This window comes from Pan paniscus, chromosome 3 (genome assembly GCF_029289425.2).
Source record: "Pan paniscus chromosome 3, NHGRI_mPanPan1-v2.0_pri, whole genome shotgun sequence".
NCBI lineage: Eukaryota > Metazoa > Chordata > Mammalia > Primates > Hominidae > Pan > Pan paniscus.
In genome coordinates, this window is record NC_073252.2 from 73,947,192 (window position 1) to 73,970,987 (window position 23,796).

At 36.6% G+C, this 23,796-nt stretch overlaps 1 protein-coding gene across 2 annotated transcripts; it reads right to left on the minus strand.

The window, feature by feature from the left end:
• Positions 1-877: 877 nt before the first annotated feature.
• Positions 878-18,830, minus strand: EXOC1L (exocyst complex component 1 like). 2 transcript variants are annotated; one of them, XM_034958792.4, is made up of 4 exons: positions 18,267-18,828; positions 6,900-7,030; positions 3,484-3,517; positions 1,150-1,282 (listed from the first exon to the last, which is right to left on the minus strand). In XM_034958792.4, the coding sequence occupies exons 1-4, from the start codon at positions 18,385-18,387 to the stop codon at positions 1,266-1,268; spliced, it is 303 nt and encodes a 100-aa protein (XP_034814683.1). In that variant the 5' UTR covers positions 18,388-18,828; the 3' UTR covers positions 1,150-1,265. The 2 variants fall into 2 exon arrangements, with proteins under 2 accessions (XP_003806550.1, XP_034814683.1); XM_003806502.6 differs by lacking the exon at positions 3,484-3,517 and having other exon boundaries at positions 878-1,282; positions 18,267-18,830.
• Positions 18,831-23,796: the final 4,966 nt, after the last annotated feature.

Below are 23,796 nucleotides of genomic sequence, written 5' to 3' on the forward strand. Positions count from 1 at the left end.
TTGTTATTGTCTTTTTGTTATTGAGCTGTAGAATATATTTATATAGTTTGGATATTAAAGCTTTATAAAATATATGATTTGTAAATATTCTCTCCCATTTTGTAGGTTTATTTTTCACTTTTTGATAATGTCCTTTGATGCAAAAAGATTTTAATTTTAATAAAGTCCAATTTATCTCTTTTTTTTTTGCTCATGCTTTTGATGTCACAAAAACCCATTGCCCATTTACCTCTATGTTTTGTTCTTGTTTTATGTTTTTAGTTAATTTTTGTATATGGTGTGAGGTAGGGGTCCAGCTTAATTCTTTTATATGTAGATATACAGTCATCCCAGGACAATTTGTTGAAGAGATTATTCTTTTCTTTTTGAATGGACTTGGCACCCTTGTCAAAAATCAGTTGACCATAAATGTGTGAGTTTATTTCTGAACTCTCAATTCTATTCCATTGGTTTATAGGTTTTTCCTTATATAGGTACCACACTGTTTTGATTACTATAGCTTTAATAATAAGTTTTGAAATCAAGAAGTGTGAGTTCTCCAACTTTGTACTTCTTTTTCTTTATCTACTTGGGACCCCTTGAAATTCCATATGAATTTTGAGGATCATTTCTGCAACAAAGGCTGTTGGAAATTTCATAGTAATTGCATTGAATCTGCTGATCACTTTTGGTAGTATTGACATCTGGATGATATTAAGTCTTCTTATCCATGAACACAAAGTGTTTTTCCACATACTTAGATCTTTTATGGTTTTTCTTCACACTCTTTAGGAGAATACTAATTTAGTCAAAACCACCCAGTTCCTACCAAAGTTACCAAGGATCACATTGGCAAGAAGTCTTCAATGTTGAATGATTACATTAAAATGCATTTCACTGCAATTCACAAAGCATTACTTTATTTTTATTTAAATTATAATAATCACTGATGAAGGAAAAACAAAATTATGACAATCAATATTTACTTGGGAAACCATTTTCATAGGTCACTGATGAAGGAACATGGTACACAGCTTCAGAGTGGCAAGGGACATAGGGACAAGCACACAAGATTGAAAGCGTAAAAGCATATTCTCATAAGGACCAAACAATCCTTATTGTTGGAGGACCAAATGGAATCATCATTAATGTATGTAGAATCAAAGTTCACGATCTGTAAGTCCTTTTTAAGATATGCATGATTCAGCTTATTTACAGTTCGAGCAAAGGCATATTTAGAAGCACAGCTATATGCTTCCAAACTGTACACTTTCTTGAAGTGCAGATCAAAAAATGGATTGTCCTGGAAGAGAATGAGAGACATGATTTAGTTGGTAGCCAAGAAAGTAGTTAGGTTTCCTGGATTCTCTCATATTCTCTTGGATATGTTTATTGATTGTAAAGTATCAGTATCAAACATATTTCTAAAATCTACAAATGGGCTTTCCAAAGCTACCTACTTCAAAGTAATTGCTTCTAAAAATCAACAATAAGAAAAGTTATTTTTGAAGCATCTATGTTTTTTCAATTATACAAATAAAATGTGCCTCAGACTGTGCGGTTATTAAGTCTTCTCAATGTAATGAATTGGAGAGGATGAGTAGGGAATAAATAAATAAAGCAGAGAATAAACTCACAGACTTCTGGAAAACAGAAAAGGTTTCTCTCCCTTTTTAGTAGGAGGTTGATTCCTTGTGCTATTTCAAGGTAGAAGGAAGAAATACATGATAGCTAGCCATTGGCATGCTACAGATCACCAATTTGCTGTCTTTGAAGTTTACAGCAAGGAATTACTTTTGAAGGTAATAGCAAGGACGATCGAATCATTCGATTGAAACTGACAAATTTACTAAAGACTGCCTCTAGGCTCTTACTATATCTGTAGCAGAAATGTTTCAAGAAAAAGTGGAAACCAAACCTGATCTAGGTCCTACATGTTAAAATAATAATTGTTACTGTTAATAGCAGTAACAATGATGCCTTGCATTTAAAAAGTTTACAAAATGCTTTCACATTCATTATCTGCCTAACTCCTAACTCTTCTTTAAGACAGATATTTCGCATTATTTATCATCATGTTCTTAGTACTTATGCATGATGACTACTAATTTCTCAACAAATGTGTGTTGAACTGACCTGAAGTAGTCCTAAGAAAGGAGATGTGGAGGCAAACATTGCCCTAAATAACAAATAGGCAGAGGACTCAACCAAACAGGAGTATTAATAATTCACCAGCATGTAGTAGGTAACATCATATACAGGCAACTTACATATTTGCAATTTGTTTTTTAAATAGGAAAATTCTTGCAGGAGGCAGGAAATAGAGGATGAATTTTAAAGTTAGACAACATTTTGATTGTTCCACGGGCAAAATGCTTATCTGATCTGACTCTCATTTTTCTCCTTATTTTAGATAGTGCTGCTGTGAAATTTACATGCGAATAATCATGTAAACGAGCGTGGAGCTTAATAAATGATAGTTCCTAAAGATTGTGATATTACCATTTAAAAAGTTAAAAACAAAACATAATCATGCTTTTACTTCTGCACAGCAAAAGAAATAATCAGCAGAGTAAACAGACAACCCGCAGAGTGGGAGAAAATCTTTGCAATGTATACATCCAAGAAAGGACTAATATCCAGAATCTACAAGGAACTCAAACAAATCATCAAGCAAAAAACAAACAATTTGATCAAAAAGTGGGCTAAGGACATGAATAGGCAATTCTTAAAAGAAGATATACAAATGGCCAACAAACATGAAAAAATGATCAATATCACTAATGATCAGAGAAATGCAAATAAAAACCACTATGCAATACCACCTTACTCCTGCAAGAATGATCATAATCAAAAAATCAAAAAATAGTAGATGTTGGCATGGATGTGGTGAAAAGGGAACAGTTTTACACTGCTGGTGGGAATGTAAACTAGCACAACCACTATGGAAAAGAAGGGGGAGATTCCTTAAAGAACTAAAAGTAGAACTACCATTTGATCCAACAATCCAACTCCTGGGTTTCTACCCAGATGGAAAGAAGTCGTTATATTAAAAAGATACTTATACATGCATGTTTATAGTAGCACAATTTGCAATTGCAAAAATATGGAACCAGCCCAAATGCCCATCAACCAACAAGTGGATAAAGAAATAATAATATATATAACATATATTATGATTTATATCATATATATATCATGGAATACTACTCAGCCATAAAAAGGAATGAAATAATGTCATTTACAGCAACCTGGATGGAATTGGAGACCATTATTCTAAGAGAAGTAACTCAGGAATGGAAAACCAAACATCATATATTCTCACTCATAAGTGGGAGTTAAGTTATGCGTATGCAAAAGCATAAGAATGACACAATGGACTTTGGGGACTCAAGGAAAGGGTAGGATGAGCAGTGAGGGATAAAAGACTACACATTGGGTACAGTTACACTGCTTGGGTGATAGGTGCATCAAAATCTCAGAAATCACCACTAAATAACTTACTCATGTAACCAGACACCACCTGCTTCTCAAAAACCTATTGAAATAAAAAGATATAAATAAAATAAAAATTAAAAAACCATAATCATACTTAAAAAAACAATGTATAAAGGTGGCGTGCTTTTTAAGCGCAGCACTTTTACAGTCACATTCACAATTTTTTTTTTTCTGGCGCTCATAACTACAGCTTGAAAGACAGTTCTGCCAAGAATCTCCATAAAGGGAAAGCACATCCATTGCATCACCAGATACCAATCATGCTCCTTAGGGAGTTTTCTGTTGCAAACATTTGCTCCTCATCAGGTAGAAAATACCCCTCATGCCTTTGAGATAATTGCAAAAGAGTAATATTTTCCTTTAGCGTAATAATTGGAGCCTGAGTATGCATGCACATAGGATACAAATCTGCCTGTCTCCTTCTCTCTCTCTTTTGATAGAATGCTAGAACTAAAAGGGATCTCAGGAATCATTTATTGATATGTTTTTAGCTGGGATAACACAGTAGTTTCCAGAGATATGAAGTCCAGGTCACACATTTAGTTATTGGCAGAGCCAGGACAAAACCCAAGATCTCAATCAGCACAAGCTCAATTTTTGCTACATCATCCTGTCTCCTGTTGCACCAGTCTCCAAATCCCCAGTCATTTTGATTTCTGCTTTATAAATTGACTTCAATTTCAATTCCATTCCAGTTTAAAGTTGACAACTTTTTGGCTCAAAATTGCTCTCTATAAAACTGTATCATTGGTATTGATATGTAAATGCAATACATGTAATAATGTAAATTATTACATTTATTGTAAATTAAATGCAATCATGTAAATGTAAAAAATGTAATAAATGCTGACCCCCAAGGATTTGATTTCAAAAAAGAGAAGTAGAAATTCCCAGAACAGTCAGGGTATTTTTACTTCATCTATAGAAAATAAATCTTGCAAGAACTACTTTTTAGATATTATGGTTTTTCTTCTGGCAATTGAATATTTTAGGTCTTAAAGTGATGAGAAAACCAGAAATACTCAACCTATATTTTGTATCTTGTTCACTGTGAAAGATAATAATCTTCAAATTGGAAAGGGAAAAGGGAAGAATCAACAATGTTGGGATGGAATTAAAGGCCATGAAAAGTGAGGAAAAAATAGCACAGTTAGTTGATTTGAAATGAATCTAAATTGACAGTCCTGGTGAATATAATCCTGGGCATTGAGCAAACTTGTAAATATCAATGATAACATCGGTAATATTTGAGAGCTGGAGAAAAAAGACAAGAAAAATGGGTCAAAGATTGGTGGGGATAGTTAATTTGTGGGGCTAGTTCCTGAAACTACAGATTAGTGAACTTGACCTTCACTTCTGATCAAATTAAATGCAGTATTATAGAAATTGGACAAGTACAGAAAAATATAAAACAGAAAATAATAATTAAAAAATTTGTAATCTTATCACAGAGGTAACTTATTAAAGTACTGGTTTGTTTTACATATACATGTATATACATATATACATATACTGACATATTTTTTGTAAAAACATTAAGATTCATATTTCAATAACATGACTAAATATGCAAAATTGATGTAATATTTTAGAAAAGTTTTATATTTAGCTGATTTTTAGAAAACTTGTTAAGTGGCTGAACAATTGTGTTCTGAGATATTCTTTTGGAAGCATATTTTATAATGGCCGTATAATATTCTATCATATAAATAGGTAATAATATATTTAACCATTTCCTAAGCAGCAAACATTTAGGTAGAACATATTGTCAAAAAGGTGTTACATGAATATTTAGGAAACGCAGCAATGAAATCGAGCATTCTTTTGCCAAGAAGTCATGTCAAACACACCAACTTTTTTAAAAAGGTTTTTAAGTTGAAAAGTCCAGGTAATAGCAGATAGTATATGTTGATTTTAGTAAATGACAAATTTTAGATATTCAGATTAGATGAATAATTAAGGCAGAGATAAGTGCTTTTGGCTAATTCTCTACTGTATCCTCAGAGCCTAGTGGGGCCTGGTATACAATAAATTCTCAATAAATGAATGAAGGAATGAATGAATATATGAATTTGTAGAGGCTTTCAACAACCAATCCAAAGAAGGCAAATTAATAGATTTCTGGGTAAAGTCTAGCTCTACCACTTAATAGCTATGTCACCTTGGGCAAGTCAATCTCTTTAAGTCTCATTTTCTTCATCTGTAAAATGGAATAATAGAATCTAATTCAAGAGATTTTATGGTGATTATGTAAAAATATACATGAAAGGAGCTTAGCTTGGTTTCTGGCACCTCATAAGAGTTTACTGAATATTGTTGGTAGCAAGTAACAGCACTACTAGCAGCAGTAATGGTAACCACCAATGATCTAGAGGTACATACTTGGCCCTGCCTGCCTCATCAATTTTATTACTGACTTGGATGAAGTCCTAAATGTTGTGCTCATTAAATCTGAATCATACTATAGTGATATTAAAAAATAATGATATTAGAAGATGTTAAAGGTTGGAACAACAGGCCAAATGAAGACTATGGCATTTATTAAGATTAAGAATAAATGAACTTAGAGTTCTAATTCATTCAACAATAACACTACAAAGACTTATTGAGTGCCTATCATCTATCAGGCTATGATAAAGGATGAAAACCATGGTCATAATTTTTAAGGAGCTTTCTGTCTAGAGGGAATTCAGAGTAACCCAACAATTGCAGTTTGTAGGATTATGGTTATAATACATTTCCACCCATGCCATAATGAGTGTATGAGGGCAGAGAGTCAATAGGACTTTACTCAATGGGAAATCTGGGTAACAGTTAAAGGTAATTGGGCATTTGAAGCCTCAGGAGCCAGTACTTAAGCATTGTGGAGGTAGAAAGTTCAAGGGGGAAGGGTTCTCCATCAACAGCAGAGTTCAAAAACAGACCGTGAAAATCACTTGTCAGGGGTCAAGTGGGGAGATTGTAGTATCTACTCTTTCTCCACTTTCAACTCTAAGATTATTGGATTTCCATCCTTCTAGAGGATAAAGTGGGCTTGCTGATGGTAAAATTTGAAGATGAGGGAAGAAATCCCCTAAATTTATAGAGGAAATTGTGGTGGGGAGAAAGTGATGGTAGAAGCATCATATATTTGGAAAAACGGCATTTAAATTTTCAGGATTGACTGGTAGATTGTGTTTAACCTGTTAAATGGCCCTTGGGAAAGGTGCTTCTACATTTAATAGACAAAATTCCACTTGAAACTCCTAAAAACAGAATCAAAAAACCAGTACATCATCCCAGTAGATTAAACTATGCCACTTACGAACAATATAATGTCATCTTAACACTTAGTACATGCCAAGAATATATGAAGCAGGATATTGAACATAAAGATCTCCAGCATATTGATTCCACATCTCCTTGTAAAATGTAACACTTACAGTATCTGCTTCTTTTCCATCAATCATCTGCAGATCGTTCAAAGACCACTTTTTTGTTACTTCATATTTTTCATCTAAACCTATTCTGTAGTGTTTCACCATGATTATTTTTACTTCTTCCTTTTTGGTCACTGTAGGACAGAAAAATACTTAGTTTACATAAATTCTTAGAAGCTAATAAATTATTCAAGTCATACTTTTTGGTATTTATGTATCCCCTTTTAATAAAATGACCTTGAACCCACATTATAGCTGCGCCTCAATTGTGAGTCCTGATGTATCTGAATCTTCACAGTGTGCCCCCAAATTTGCTCAACGTATTAACTTTATTTTTGCTACAGTTGTGGTTACATACTGCCACAGTAATGTCTGTTAAATAGAACATTGAGCTATGTGCTTTGAGCTCTGAGCATTGTGGTAGAAAATAGGGTTCATCTTGGGGCAGGAAATAAGAGGCTTAGCCTTAGCATACAGTCAGTGCCAAGTGTTTATCAGAACAGGTTGGAATTTCAATTTATGACAATATAAGAAAGTGAGGTCATGGAAGTAAACAGTACTGCTTTACAGCAACACGGTGTTGAAGAGTAAGTGACCAAGCAAATACTGCAGTAACTGTGGACACTTGCCTTTAAATTCACTCTGAGACTTACAATGTAGAAATGCTTGCATCACAGCTATTGCTAACCCGCTTGGTATTGCTCGAGATTGTAATCCTCTCAAGTGTGTTTCTCAAATTCTAGTATTCAAAATGTGCTATTTGCACAAAAGCTTTTAGTACTATACTTTGAAAGATATGGGAAAACTTTTGCTTATTTTGTGGGAACAAAATGAGGGAAATGCTTTTTTTGTCTTAAAATCATTTGGTCTTATATACACACATCAGAAGAATCAATATTTGAGCATAGAGCTCTTAAGTTGAAAATTATCAATGAGTTATTATAATAAAGGAGTATTTACTGAGTATTTGCTACTTGCATGATAGAACTGTAATAGATGCCGCAGGGGATACAAGTAAAAGACATGGTCCCTGCCCTCTAAAAATTTATGGTTTCACTGGGGAGACAAGGCTAACACACATGTCACATACAATAACATATTATAAAGAGGTGGCAGGTGGGGATCGAATGCCTAAGATTTCCCTTCAAGATGAGTAATGTTACTTAGAGAGTTGCAAGCTGGTTCTGTCTTCTAAGAGTGACTCTGGAATTTTTTCTCGGGGTGGGGAAGACTCTCCCTTGGTTCTGGAAAGCATCACTTTGACATGCTCTCCTAGCGCTGTAGACATAAAACAATATATCACAGTATAATCATAGTGAAAGATAAGTAATGTGGAGCAGACTACATGTTCAATAGGAGTTCTGAGAAGGGAAAGGATCGGAGTAGTTAAGGCAGGAATTACAAATGAAATAGAATTTGAGATGGGGCTTAAATTTTGAAAAGACAGGGGTCATACTGCAGACATTTCTAGGTGAAGGGCAGCATGTGGAAATGCATCAGCAATAGAAGTTAATGTCACCAGGTAGAATCAAAGAAAGTGGACTGCATGGGTTGGTTGATGTTAAGACATGTGGGCAGTAGGATTCACTAGGTACAGAAGGTTGTGAAAATGTTTTGAAAGACTCTGGATTTGAAATGCAACAGAAACCACTTTGGACCTGTGTCTGAATTCTCTTTTCTGGATGGAGTGATGTGAGGCTGACCTATTATAGTAAGGGCTCTAGAATTGGGTCTAGCAAAGGGAGCATCCATTGCCTGATGGTGCCAGTGATACTGAAATCAAGACAGCCAGTTGAGCTGAGAGTTGATGACAGAGCTCAGTCCTCAGGAGAAGGGAGTGGGAGCAGTCTGACAAATCTCAGAAGAAGGCACTGTGTCGGGTGTTCAGCAAAAGCTCTTATAGCAATACCTGTTCGTTGAGTCTCCCTCCTTTGGTAGCAAAAGACTAATAAAATGGTACTCTATTAAAGTAGAATTTTTCTGGCAGCAGTTATGTACAGGATACATGGAAGAAGAAATGAAAGAGGAACTGGAGGACCCTGGAAAATGCAATGCAGCTTAATGAGTTCTGGAACTGGACATTCTGGAGTTAAATCATGACACCACCTCTTAACAGTGTGGTCTAAGTAAATGATTGAATCTCTAGAGAGATTAAACCTCACTTTTCTTATGTTGTAAAATAGACATCAGAATGATACAAATTCATAGGGTGTAAAGACTAAAGTAGACAAAATATATAAAGAACTTAGGATAGTGCCTGGTTTACAGTAACTGTTAAAAATGTTTTGTTTTGTTTTGTTTGTTTTAAGAGGCTGTTGTAGTAACCTGGGCATGGGATGTGGGTCATGGATAAAGAAGTGGAAAATCCAAGTAAGATTTTAAATAGCACTGGATGGAAACAACACTGGATGAAAACCAAACACTGAATACAAACCCAAATAGGAAAGTAGAGAGGGTGAGTTGGTTGGGTGGAAAAATGAGTTTTGTTTTTGACACACAGTTGAAGTAGCCACAAATTATCTCAAAAGAGAATGAGATGGAAGTTTTGTAGTTTAGGAATGGAGATACTTGGGTTTTTTTGTGTGGAAAGTTTTCCAAGGCCAGTTTTTTGTTGTTGTCTTTTGTTTGTTTGTTTGTTTGTTTGTTTTTCATTTTGAAAGAGGGTCTCACTCTGTTACCCAAGCTGGAGTACAGTGGCATGATCATGGCTCACTGCAGCCTCAACCTCCTGGGCTCAAGCATACTTCCACCTCAGCCTCCTGAGTAGCTGGGACTACAGGAATGCACCACTATGCCTGGCTAATTTTTTTTATCTTTTTTGTAGAGACGGGTCTCACTGTATTACCCAGTGATAGTGATAGTGGTCTCAAACTCCTGGCCTCAAGCCATGCTCCTGCCTCGACCTCTCAAAATGTTGGGATTATAGGTGAGAGTCACCATGCCTGGCCCCCAAACCACATTTGTAGAGAAAAGAGCAGAGGAAAGAGGTGAGAGAAAGTGAGAAGAAAAATAGATGCCAGGAAAGACGTCTGAGAAGGGGTCTGAGAGACAGGCCCGGCTGTGTAATGCTATGGGAATCAAGAGGATGGTGAAGTTTAAAGGTTTGGAGACAATCCCGTGAAGTCCCTTTATTAGGTAAGGCAGAGTTCAGCCCTAGCACTGAATGTGACTTGGAAGAAGATCGTGAATTTCCTCCATGAGGGCAGTTTCTCTAGAATGCTGAGGGCAGAAGACAACTTGCAGAGGACTCCTTCATGCACTAACACTATTTGAGTGCACATTGTGTGCCAGCCTCAAGGTTAGGTAGGATTTACAAAGGTAATAGGAAGGAAGACTAAAGGCTATGATGGAGATCACATATTCCAGGAGTTTGGAAGGAGGGATTATACGTTTTGGAGGCAGAGGGAGTGACTAAGGCACATCTTCTGGAGAGGACCTCAAGCAGAAAATCTTAACTTGGGGTCAATGAGCTAGTTTAGAGTCTGTGATCCCTCTGACAGTGTACCAAAGTTGGTGGGCTTCTGCCCACCTACCCTTCTCTAGCACTAAAAAGTTTCCATCTCCACTGGTGTAGATGTTAGTCTTGGGAAGACGAAAGGATTAAAAGTGAAGCTGTTAGGCAGAGGTGGTGAAGTGGAGGCACACTTGAATCTGTCATGCTTACTAAGGACAAGATCTTGGAGACATTTTCCTCCACCAGGAGGCAGTTGTATGCCCAGAAAGAAGCTGTACCCCAGAACCAAAGGACTATGTTCTTGCTCCAGCTAGCTGTCTCACATGGTGCTTAGGGGGTGGGAGAGAATGGGGTTGGGGAGGTATGAAAAATGTAATTTTCATGGAGCAAATTCCACTGCCTCATCTACATGTTATGAAAAGCATGTTATGGTCATTTGTAGGCCACGCATTCATCTCATTAAATTGATAAATATTTGAGTGCCCTTTTTGTACCAAGCACTGTGTTAGGAATTGAAAACATTAAATCTCATAAGGCATCATTCCTGCTGTCACTGAGATTGTAGGGAGTGGGGTCTTCAGAAAGAAAACCTGTGCTCACAGTTCTGCAAATAAGAAATAGACAAAGTAATTGAGGAACGTGGAGGAAGGATGTCTTCATCCAAGCGGGGGTCTGGGAGAGCTTCCTGAGAGAGGTAACCTGAGTTGTAAATGGCAGTAGAAGTTAGCAGAATGAAGATGGGTAAAGGTAGTTCTAGAAAAGCATTCACACAAAGACATGAAATACTTGACACTTTTAAGTCATTAAAAGCATCTGGTATTGCTGGCATGAGGTGTGAGGGTGGACAGGTGGCAGGGAACAAGTTAGGCAAGACTAGTTCCTGAAGGGTCTAGAATACCAGGCTGAGAAGATCAAAGGTTATTCTGAAAGCCATGCATTTCTCTGTATAAGAGAGAGAAGTGGTCACTGAAGGATTTAAAGTGAATGGACAGACTGAGCTTTTAAGGTTCAGAAACTTATTTTGTGATCTTCCGTAAAGGATAGGTTGGAGGTGGGGAATGGAGAGAAGAGACGTGAAGAAGGTGAGTCCTACGAGTCATCACATTTTCTTACATTAATGGTCACTGTCCCATTAACACCAAACTAAGAAAGTAAAAGAGAATTCTTTAAAAGTTAACCTTTTGACAAAACAGCTTCCTTTATAGCTAAGGAGTCTCCAAGAATTGTCTTTAGCCACAAGCCAAAGAAGTCTACTTAGCCTGGAGTCAACCCAATCCCTAATTTCCACACTTGAGCTTTGCTGCCAGCTAAAATTAAATGGCCGTATCCACATTAATGCAGTGGCAAAGTGGAAACCTATCACATTGTCTTAAAACAGAAATGTGTTTATATAATCAAAATGTTAGAGAGTTGTTTTCAGTAACAGCAGAGTTTCCATTATCAAACTATGATTTAGTGAGTATATCTATAGACTCAGGGAATTTCAGAGTTAATCTGTTCCAGTTTTAATTTTAGTCAGCATTTTCAGAATTATAATTTGAACTTCATGCCAATCATTTATTTTCACTTTAAATTTTAAAATAAACTTTGTCATTAATAAATGCCTCTATTACCATGGTAAAATAGTCACTATTATTCATGAGGCTAAATGGAAGAAACATTGCCCGATTGATCCAATATAATTTGGCAGAATAGAAGAAAACAGTAGCTCACAAGTAAGTTGCACAGAATGCTTTAAAGAAACAACTCTTCTTTTACATCCTATTGTTATACAATTGTTTTCATCATTTAAGTTAAATAATGGAGAGAAATTACTATGAGATATTAAAGAAAAGCAGCATCAGTGAAATGTTACAACATATATGGTGCTGTCTTGGGTCACTGAGAAGACTACCATTACTTTCATCAAAAGAGTAATTTTCTTTTTTTCTTTTCTTTTCCTTTTTTTTTTTTTTTTTTGAGATGGAGTTTCGCTCTTGTCGCCCAGGCTGGAGTGCAACAGCACAATGTCGACTCACTGCAACCTCCGCCTCCTGGGTTCAAGCTATTCTCCTGCCTCAGCCTCCTGAGTAGCTGGGATTACAGGCGCCTACCACCACGCCCAGCTAATTTTTGTATTTTTAGTAGAGACAGAGTTTCACCATGTTGGCCAGGCTCGTCTCAAACTCCTGACCTCAGGTGATCTGGATGCTCACCTCGGCCTCCCAAAGTGCTGGGATTAGAAGTGTGAGCCACCATGCCTGGCCAGAAGAGTAATTTTCAAATAATATTTTTCTTTAGAAATATTTTTTAAAATCAAATTTTGGGCTACACTGAGTGTCTTTAAAATGAAAAATATTGGTTATAAGCAAGTAAGGACATGAGTTGCTGATGTTTTTACAGAATGGGAGATAGAATGAAAGAGAAGGAAAGTGATTTTGTGGGAATAGAAGCACCAAGAGAGAAGGGACATCCAATGAGGCATATGCAAGGTTTGGCTTTATGAGCTCCGATCTAGCATTTCTCAGTGTCCCTACTAAAAGTAATATTGCATAGTAATTTGGCACAAGTGGACCTGGATTTAAAGCCTCCATTAGTCACTTATCAGCTGATTATCTTGGGCAAGTTATTTAGCTACTGTATGCTTCAATTTCATCATGCCTAGATGTGGCAAATAAGATAAAATATGTGAAGGACTTACCATAGCGCCGGGCAAATGTGTTAAGAAAAGCATCTACTCTTACTGATTAGAAGCAATATGGTAAAGTCGAAAAAAACTTGGGTTTTAGAATTAGATTTATGACCTGTGGGCCTTGGACTAGGTACTTAACTTCTTGTGACCTATGGTTTCCTCATCTGTAAAACAGGAATTTTACCTATCACATAAGCTGGTTGTGAAGATTAAAAGGAATAAAGCATAAAAATGGTACTAAATGGACTTGTGCCTGGCACTCAGCAGGCATGCCTTACAGCTATCCCTTTTATTGCATCATCAATAATGCCATGCTAATAATGAAAAATTTTAAATACTTCCCCCCTTCAAAGCTCTGAAATCAAGCTCCTATTCATTCTACAAATGATGCAAATGGCTTGGAGTTTAGAATTGGCAGATCATCTTGATTTCCACATTTAGATCTCCAAGGTAATAGATTAGCCACTGGGAAAATCTGTCTCGTAAGTTACTGACTGATGATGGTGATGTGGGTTGTTCATTTTAGAGATAATGGTAATATCCCCACTCTAAAATCCAAGCTACCGGCCCTTTTAGAACTAAATGCTAAGTCACAATAAACGCAAGGTAACAAACGACTCAAATGGGAGCTTCATCATTTCCATATTGTAACCTTCACCTACAATTACCCTGATTTGGAGAGTCAGAATATTTTATTTAAATTCCTGCATAGGGCTGGGTGTGGTGGCTCATGCTTGTAATCCCAGCACTTTGGGAGGCTGAGGCAGAATGGCTTGATGCCAGGAGTTTGAGACCAGCCTGGGCAATATAGTGAGACCCCATCTCTACAAAAAACACTAATAAATTAGCCAGGCATAGTGGCACATGACTGTAGTCCCAGCTACTCAGGAGGCTGAGGTGGGAGAATCACCTGAGCCCCAGAGGTTGAGGCTGCAGTGAGCCAAGATCAGGCCACTGCACTCCAGCCTGGGTGTCAAAGTGAGACCTTGCCTCAAAAAATAAAATTAAATTAAATTTAAATAAATTCCTCCATAGAGACATTTAGTGATATTCCACAAATGCATTTTGTGTTTGTGTGTGTGTGTGTGTGTGTGTGTGTGTGTGTGTGTGTGTGTGTGAGAGAGAGAGAGAGAGAGAGACTTGAAACAAATATAGAGTCTTGAACAAAAATAATAAAGTGTTTTTTTCTACCTTTAGAAGACAAAGAGCAAGAATTTTAAAGTATAAAATCTACTTTAATATTCAAGGTCTGTTCCCCATTTGACAATTGTGATTGTAATTAATTGTTACAATCAGTAACAATTAGTAAGTTTTGTGAATTTTATGATATATGTATTTTATTTTTTAATAAAATGTATCTCTTGGAAATCAATCCTATATTTCTTCTTTTCATTATTTTTTAACATAGAGAATAATAAACACCATCAAATTAGAATTTCTTCAAGTGTGTTCTCTTTTTGAGCACAAGATTTCTGTGTTGTCGCGGAACCAAATCTATTCATATTTATTAAAGGAAGTATTATAGGTCATAAAAGGGAAGATATTAAATTATTACGTAGCAAAACAACCTTGACAGGAGAATCCTTGAACCCAGGAGGCGGAGATTGCAGTGAGCCGAAATCGTGACACTGCACTCCAGCCTGGGTGACAGAGCAAGACTCCGTCTCAAACAAACAAACAAACAAACAAAAAACAGCCTTGAGTAAAACTGCAACTTGAAAAATGAAAAAGAATATACACATAAACTATGTTTGGCTCTATAATCAGAACATATGCATAGCTGTTTGGATGTATTTTGGCCTGCATAATTGTTATTCTACTACTGCTAATAACATCTTTAATTATATGAAAATTTTTTAAAACATTAGTCCATGTTTAATTCTTCAAAACACTATGTATTAGGATAGTTTGTTCTCAATTCACAGCTGAAAAATTAAACTAACCTCTTCCAGACAATACTATTATCTCCTGAAATGACAACTTAAAGAAAGAAATTCTTTAGATTGTGCTCTCTGTTGTTAAGATACTGGGAATTCACAAATGTAGCAGCAGTGGTCCCAAATGAAGTCTTTAAAATTGTTTTTAGCAACCTCCTTTTCTCATTAACTCATTCTTATTTAACAATCTTATTGTTAACATTCTTATTGTAAATGATTATTAGATTCTTTGATTCACAGAGAAGTTCTGGTATGGCTTAAAAAAACAATATGTATAGAGAATTCATGCATATTATTTTTATAATTCTAGCAAATGCCATTTATTTTCAGATTAATATCTATGAATGGAAGATGTTTTTCTAGAAGTACGAGAATACTGAAAAATAATCAACATCTGAATATACATATAATTTTAAATTAACATAATATACAATATATCAATTTTTTATTTTATATTAAATATACACACATATGTTTACTATTTTGTTTTTACTATAAATATGTATTTATAGTATATACATATATACACATATATTTCAGCATATTTTTAATGATAAATTATTTTTTCTGTATATCTGAAAATTATAACCTTAATTTAATTCTATTTATTTAGAATACAGTGTATCACATTTGGTTTTATCCTAGTAAGAATTTAACAGGGGAGCACTGTGGGCAGATATAAGTGTTTTTATTTCTGTTTCAGAGATGTCACCACTGAGGCCAAAGAGCCTACTTATCTTGCCCCAGATTTCACAGCTGGTGGGTGGCAAAGCAGCACCAGGTTTCACACCAAGTTTGCCTGATTCCAAGTGTGTGAAGGTCTGTTCCACTATGCCCTGTTACTTTCCATGCAGTTTTGGCTAATGCTTTAATATGCTATGTCAAGTCCTTCAGCATTTCTTTAATTCATGTGCACTCTCACAATTGCACATGTGACTTATTCCTTTCTAGTGCCAGCACATAATAGAGCTCCTCCCTGCTTCATAAGAAGATGCTACTTTTAACTTCCAGTGATAATGTTCTAGGTAGGGGACGCTAGTTCCAGGGAGAAACGACCATGCAAACCCTAAGGTGGGAGTGGGCTGTGGTCCCAGGAAATCCCCCATGTACATCCTAGCAAACCAGAAAGGGAAATTGAGTTTTTGACATCTAATTTTGACATCAACCAGGTAAATATCAAGATTTAACAGTAAGTCATAATCCTTTGGCTGCAAGACCCCTGCAAAAGAGAGACTCTGGTCATATAAAGAGAAAGCTTAACCATATTTAAACATATTTTCATTAATTGAAAAAATACATGATGGAATTTGACTACACTGGACTCGCAAGTCTCACAAATTTAGAAGCGCTAGATTGTAGGGAATAAAGAGGAAATCATAATGTGACTCTACTCCCTGAAGGTGGCCATCGTTCAAAGTATGGAGTTTCATATCTCAACAATTACGATGTGATCTCTTTGATTCATTACCAATGGAAATTGTCTGAGTCAAGCTTGGTGAAAGCCAAGACTATTCAAGCAACACGCTGACTTATTTTAAATTACCGTTCCAGCAAAATGTATTTTTAATTGCCATAAAAAGGTGTTACATTTGGAGAAAGTGCTCTCAAATTGATGATGTGATATAGAAGAGAGTTGTGAAAAGTTAGTGAACTGACATGGCTTATAAAGTTAACTTGTATCTAGAATAGCACAATATTGTCTTCTCTTCCTCATCTCTGAGATCTTGTTTTTTCCTTGTTTCTTACATGACAGAATTATTGAATTCTTTCCAAACATTTAAATCTAGGAGACTTTTCTTTCATGTCAGGTAGAACGAGTCTAGTTAATTACATAATTTGGAGGGAGAAACTAAGATATATTTGGTAAGTTAGATATATAAATTATTGTGATTATTTAATTTTTCATGTTTTTCTTTAAAAATATGTGTATACTAATGTTACCAATGAGAAATCAGCTTTATAAAGTGGAAATTACAACAAATACAAAATTATTACATTTTAATGTTGGAATAAGCATCTTCTCTAATATATTCAGTACAAATATTTTAAGATACAGTGATTTGATGGCTAGGATACAATATAGTTTCTTACTTATATTGTTTTTAATTGACTTTTTAAAATACTTAATTTCCTTCTTTTTCCTGGGCCAATTAATTTTTTTATGTCGCTAGAATACCCTCTATACTTTGTAGTTATATAGCAAAATATGCTAAAGTGTCAGATAAATATTTCTAATGTTATTATTGGGTAAATATTACTATATTTATTAGAAATGACAGAATTCTAAAAATTCTTGGCATGTTCTTTAAAGACATTCTATTTCCCTTACAGCACTCCCTCCTGACAACTTTGAAAGGCCTTCTAAGTCAATTACCAGAAAGGGAATTATAAGAAGTTGTTTTCTGAAAATAGGTGTGTTCCTTAGATAGGCAAGTCCACAATGAACACAAAGTTTCTAAGCTCTTTTCTCCTAAACGCCTGAAAAGTATTAAAAGGCATGGACCAAGAAAAGGGAATACTGTATATTCGGTTCAATAATGGCATGAGCACTCCTGTCTAAATTCAGCACAGAAATCACAGGTTAGGCAAATCATAATTAAGTGCAAAAGCCTGTTCCTAGCTTTGGACAATTTTTGTAAATTTTGGAAACATGAGGGTAAAAATCTTTATTTTAGTTAAACAGTTTGGAGGACATCCTGTTATCCTTAAAGTTCCATTTTCATGAACTAGTTTCACCATTAAGGTATTGTTTTTGTGAGCACACTTCCTATAAGAGAAAGAAGTTTTAAAATATAATTTCTGTCTTCAAATAAACCACAAGAAGTCTAAAGCCCTCAGAAGAAAATCTAAGGCTTTGTTTTTTTCCTAGGATGAAAAGGGAGAATGCCAGTGTTCCAGACGAGTTGCAAATGGTGCTGTATAACTCAATTCTCCAATGTATTTAAAAGTATACAGAGAGCTCTCTGTTGCATTTTTAAAAATGAGTTCTTGCACAATAAAATTGCATGCCATGCAAATGAATTAAACAAACGATTGGAGACAAAATAATCAAATCAGGAGAAGGACACACCAGTTTCATTTCTCCACAATTAACCAAAGTATTCTAATACAATGTTTTTTTCTTTCATTTTTAACACTCTAAAAAATTCTGTAGAACCCAAATTCTTAAACCTGGCATAGTTAAGTTCTTATCAGAAGAAGGTACACGTGCTATATAGGAAAATAAATACAAAAAAAAAATTCCCTCTATCATCCAAGCATCTTTGGGTGACTTGCTTTTTGAAATGATAACAGAAGGAACAGATTACCTGACACACAGAGGTAATACCTGTCCTGGACGGAGAACTCTATTTCAATAAACTCGTACAGATTCTGCGAGAGTGGCTTAAACAGTTTCTTCTCCAAGTCCTCCTTTACCAGTGATGACATTTCCTCCAGTTCCACTTGGCCTGATGTCTTGGCTCAAGCTCACTCTTTCCTCTCCTTTTTCTCCCTAGATTTCTCGTTTGGGTTTGCAGCTCCTTGGTGAGTCCTGCCCACCTCTCAGCCCTCCCTCTCTTAACTTCTCATTCCTAGCCAGAGCCCAGATTCCCGAGAGCACTCAGCGCGGTCAGACCCCTCACTGCGGTATCTGCCCAGTGGCAGCAGCGGCGGCGGCAGCCAAAATACAGCAGCCTCACTAGCCCCACCGTCAGTCTTCCGCGACCAGCCTCAAGCAGGCTGCTCTCTGGAGCTCCTCTGTGGCTTGCTGGTAGGGAAACATATTTACGACCACCGACTGATACTCATAGATCTACTTGTGGAGTCCCCTGGCTATTCCAGTCTTGGTAGCCTCTTCCCCTTTCACAACACTATGCAAAGACCACGATTTCAGCTTGATGCCATTATATAAATCAGCTGTCTGGCTCTATTGATTGGGATCATCTTCCATTAAGAACTTTTCTATCATCGGCAAGAGAAAAGACATTTGTGCTTGCTCCTAACACTTCCAACAAGTCTCTTTCCCTCCCTTCCTTGGCCTCCTGATCTTTGCTTCCATGACAGTCTGCACCAATTCCTGGGTCTAAATTATTTTTAAAATGGAAATTTTTAATGGGCTCAATTTAATACTATTTATGCCTCCACTCACAAAAATGTATTAGCCACCTACTAGGGTAAAGCATAGAAATTAGGAGGGTGAATTTCTTAGCCTCAAGGAACTTCTAATCTAATGGAGATTAGTACACCAAACAGTTATCATAAATATGTAAGAGTGATAAAGGCACAAAGGAGAAGGAAACACGGAATAGAAAAGGCATTTATACCTGAAAGGTATTGGAGAAAGTGCTATGAGAGAAGATCTGGAGCTTGAAGAATGAGAGAAAAGTAGAGAGGTGGAAGAGAAGCGCATGCCAGTCCAGGGAGCCAAAAAAGCATGAGGGCTGTGCTGTGGTATGAATGGGCCCCCTCCAAAACTCAGGTGTTGTCAATGTGATAGTATTGAGAGGTGGGGCCCTTAAAAAGTGAGTAGGCCATGAGGGCTACTCCATCCTGAATAGGACTAAGGCCCTTATAAAAGAGCCTTCACGCAGGTTTGGCTGACTTGCGCTTCTGCCTTCTGGTATGTGAAGACACAACATTCTTCCCATCCGGAGGAGGCAGCCCTCACCAGATAGCTGAACCTGCCAGTGCCTTGATCTTGGACTTGCCAGCCTGGAGAACTGTAAGAAATACATTTCTGTTTCTTATAAATGACCCAGTCTGTGGTATTTTGTAATAGTGGCACAGATGGACTAAGACCGGATATTTGGAAGAACAGGAAATAGCCCAGCTTTTCTGAGTTGTAGGGTATGTGAAGGTAAAAGATTAGCCTGGAAAGATAGATTGGGGCCAGATCATGAAGGCCTTAAATACCAGCTAAGCCTTTGGACTTTATTCTACAGAAGTAGAGGGCCAATTAAGGTTATTGACATTCATTCTTTCATTCATTTATTCCTTCAACAGACATTTATTAAGAATTGACTATGTACCAGGCTCTTTTCTAAGAACTGGTGATACGGCAATGAAAAAATAGGCCAATTCCTTGCTCTATGGAGCTCAATGGGGTAGATAGAAAATGAAGAAATAAAGCAGTCATACATCCAGGGTGCACTCAGCTGCAAGTAACAGAATATATGACATAAAGATATAAATAATCTCATGTAATAGAAGGTCTGCAGGTAGGCAGTCCCAAGAGTTAGCTCAGGACTCATAGATAAAGATCCCAAATGCTTTCCATTCTTCTGATCTACCTTCCTCAGATGTTGGCTTTTTTGTCCTGAGGCTGTGTGGTTCAGATCCAAAGACAGAAAGTAGGAGAGGTGGCTCTTTTATGTTTCTTTTCATGAGGAAGAAAAATCTTTTTCAAAAACCATCAAGCAGACTTTCCTTTACATCTCAGTGGCCATAAATGGATCATATGGCATCCCTAGGAAAGCAAGTACAGTCATATGCTGCATAACAAGATTTCAGTCAACAATAGACTGCATACAGGATGGTGATCCCATCATCTCATAATGAAGCTGAAAAATTCCTATGACCCAGTGACATCATAGCCCCCACGATGTCAACCCAATACCTTTTCTATGTTTAGATATGTTTAGCTACACAAATACTTACCATGTGCTACAATTGCCCACACTATTCAGTACGGTACATGCTGCATAGGTTTGTAGCCTAGAAGCCATAGGCTCTACCATATAGCCCACCTAGGTATGTAGTAGACTATGCCATCTAGGTTTGTGTAAGTACTCTCTATTATGTGGGCACAGTGATAAAATTGCCTAATAGTGCATTTCTCAGAGGATATCCCCATCATTAAGTGATGCATAATGGTATTTGTCTTTTTTGACTGCTATCATGGGAGGTGGGACTTTCTAACAAAGAAGAAAGGGATGGGAATAGCTATGAGCAGATAACCAACAGTGTCTACCATGGCTGCTCTAAAGAAAAACTTGACATGCCTGTAGCTAGGCTGAATTGTGGAGTCCTGGGTGAGACATTTGCCTTTCTGAGCCTCAGTTTCCTCATCTGAAGAATATTCTCTAGGATCTTTTCCGACCTTTAATATCCTCCTATTTTGTTTGTGATTCTGGGAATCTATGAAAACAATTTGAGCAAGGTGATCAAAGGACTAGTGTATTAGTCCATTCTCATCTTGCTATAAAGAAATACCTGAGACTGGGTAATTTACAAAGAAAGAGGTTTAATCAACTCACAGTTACACAGGCTGTACAGGAAGCATGGTTGGGGAGGCCTCAGGAAACTTACAATCATAGCAGAAAGTGAAGAGGAAGGATCCACAGTCTTACATGGCTGGAGCAGGAGGAAGAGAGAGAAGGAGGAAGTACAACACACTTTTAAACAACAGGATCTCATGAGAACTCACTATCGTGAGAATAGCAAGGGTGAAATCCGCCCCCATGATCCAATCACTTCCCACCAGGTCCCTCCTCCTTCATTAGGGATTACAATTCAACATGAGATTTGGGTCAGAACACAAATCTAAACCATATCAAGTAGCACTATGTTTGGATATGGAAATGGAGAAAGGAGGATGAATGTAAGATACATCTGATAATAAAATCAGTAAGCAGTGGCACACAATTGAATGTGAAAGATGGAAAGTGGAGTCAATATGTCACAACGGCTTTCTACATCCACCTAGGGAATGAATAAATGGCCTCCCATGATAGGAGATACGTTTTTGAAGAGAAATTATTTTTCAGATTTTACACTTAAAAAAGTATTTCCAGCCGGGCACAGTGGCTAATGCCTATAATCCCAGCACTTTGGGAGGCTGAGACAGGTAGATCATGAGGTCAGGAGATTGAGGCCATCCTGGCTAACATGGTGAAACCCCATCTCTACTAAAAATACAAAAAATTAGCCGGGCGTGGTGGCATGTGCCTGTAGTCCTAGCTACTTGGGAGGCTGAGGCAGGAGAATCGTTTTGAACCTGGGAGGTGGAGGTTGCCGTGAGCTGAGATCACACAACTGCACTCCAGTGTGGGTGACAGAGCAAAAGAAAAAAAGTATTTCCTATGTGTTTTCATCTTCATATGGAGAAAAAAAATCATATGACTCAGGAACTCATCAACAATATTGTTACTGAAATTGTAATTAGATAATTATTTTCATGATTCTTTTTATCATGTTTTGTTACCTGCTAGACTACAAGTTTCATGAGGTGAGAAACCATGCTTTTTCTCTTACTACATATCCAAGATATGTGGGCTGTAGTGACTTACATATAATGGGCATTCTTGCATTCATTTATTCATTTATTTGTTAATGTTTACTAAAGAACAAATAAGTAAATCAAAAAGTCTTGTAATGACTTTTTGGAAATACTTTGCATAGCTGATTTGGTAGTGCTATATCCTTACAGATAGAGGGGAATTGGTCTTAATTTGTGAGAGTCTCAGATGTACTTCTGGAGAAACTACTGCAACTTTCTCTTTAGGTTCTTAAGAAAAGAATGTGTATGTATTCCAGTATTGTCTTAAGTAACATTGAAATCAGAAGTTCAGGAACTGACCTAGTGACTTTGTAGTTCCAAAATGAAATGTGTGCCATCAAGTAAGTATGTTCAGAAACTATATGCCATTGGTTTGAATATTCTTATATCGATTTGTTTGACAGTTGTATTAGTCCATTTTCACACTGCTATAAACAACTATCTGAGACAGGGTAATTTACAAAGAAAAGAGGTTTAATTGACTCAGTTCTGCGTGGCTGGGGAGGCCTCACAAAACTTACAATCACAGTGAAAGGCAAAGGGGAAGCGAGGCACATCTTACATGGTGAGAGAAAGACTGAGAGAGAGAGCACAACAAGGGGCAGGTGCTACACACTTTTAAACAATCAGGTCTTGTGAGAACTCTATCATGATACAGCACTAGGGAGATAGTGCTAAATCATTAGAAACTATCCCCATGATCCAATCACCTCCCACTAGGCCCCACCTTCAACACATGGGGATTACAACTTTACATGAGATTTGGTGGAGGCACAGACCCAAACCATAAGAGTCAAAGGGAAAAGTAAAAAAGTCATGTTAAAATGCTAATAAATGTTTTTCTTAAGGTTCTCAATAATTCTACAATCTATCAAAACATTACCTAAGTTAAATAATTCAAAGGATTCAACTTTAAAAGTAGTACAAAAGATAATTCACTAAAAGTGAAAAAAGGAAAATTTTTAGAGACCTTGATTTCTTTGTTAGTTGAGAGGAATAAAATATCAGATCTTTGAAAACTAACATCAAAACAAGAGGTTATTGAAAAGTAACAAATATATCCAAAAAAGTTCAGTAAGATGTTTAATAGAGCTATTAAAATATTTTTTCCTCACAGCTAAAGATTATTCTAGTCTGTAAATTTATTTTCTGAAATGCAATAGAATTGTCAGTCGGGATAAAGAGGGAACTGTGGCAAAATGGTATGTTTCTGGAAAGACTCATTTTAAGAACCCCAATGTCCCCCAAGTGTATTTCCTAAAAGAAAGGACTTTTTAATACCTATTGTTGCACTAGTGAGGCTCAGCTAGTTCACCATCTGATTAAGTGATGAAGCATGGCTGGGGAGGCCTCAGTTTATATGGATGTAGCCCTGATGGTATAGAGGAAGACTAGATACTTAGAAGAAAAGACCTTCTTGCATATAAGATCTATAGATTAAACTTTGAGTTAATTGAGAAACTGAAGCCTAGGTTCTAAAATATCCACAATTAAAGGGGTCAACTATCATTTCTAAGTCTAAAAATAGTCCAGACCTATTTTATCCTTATTAATTTTGTTTTCAGAGAGAAAGAATACTT

Bases quoted from the DNA above. Each gene is read 5' to 3' on its own strand.
- EXOC1L (XM_003806502.6), bottom strand. From the start codon at position 18,387: ATGTCATCACTGGTAAAGGAGGACTTGGAGAAGAAACTGTTTAAGCCA. The intron at 7,031-18,266 runs GTAATCTGTTCC...TCTGTCCTACAG, and splicing joins GTATTACCTCTGTGTGTCAG to TGACCAAAAAGGAAGAAGTA. The intron at 1,283-6,899 runs GTAAGTGTTACA...ATTCTCTTCCAG, and splicing joins ATGGAAAAGAAGCAGATACT to GACAATCCATTTTTTGATCT.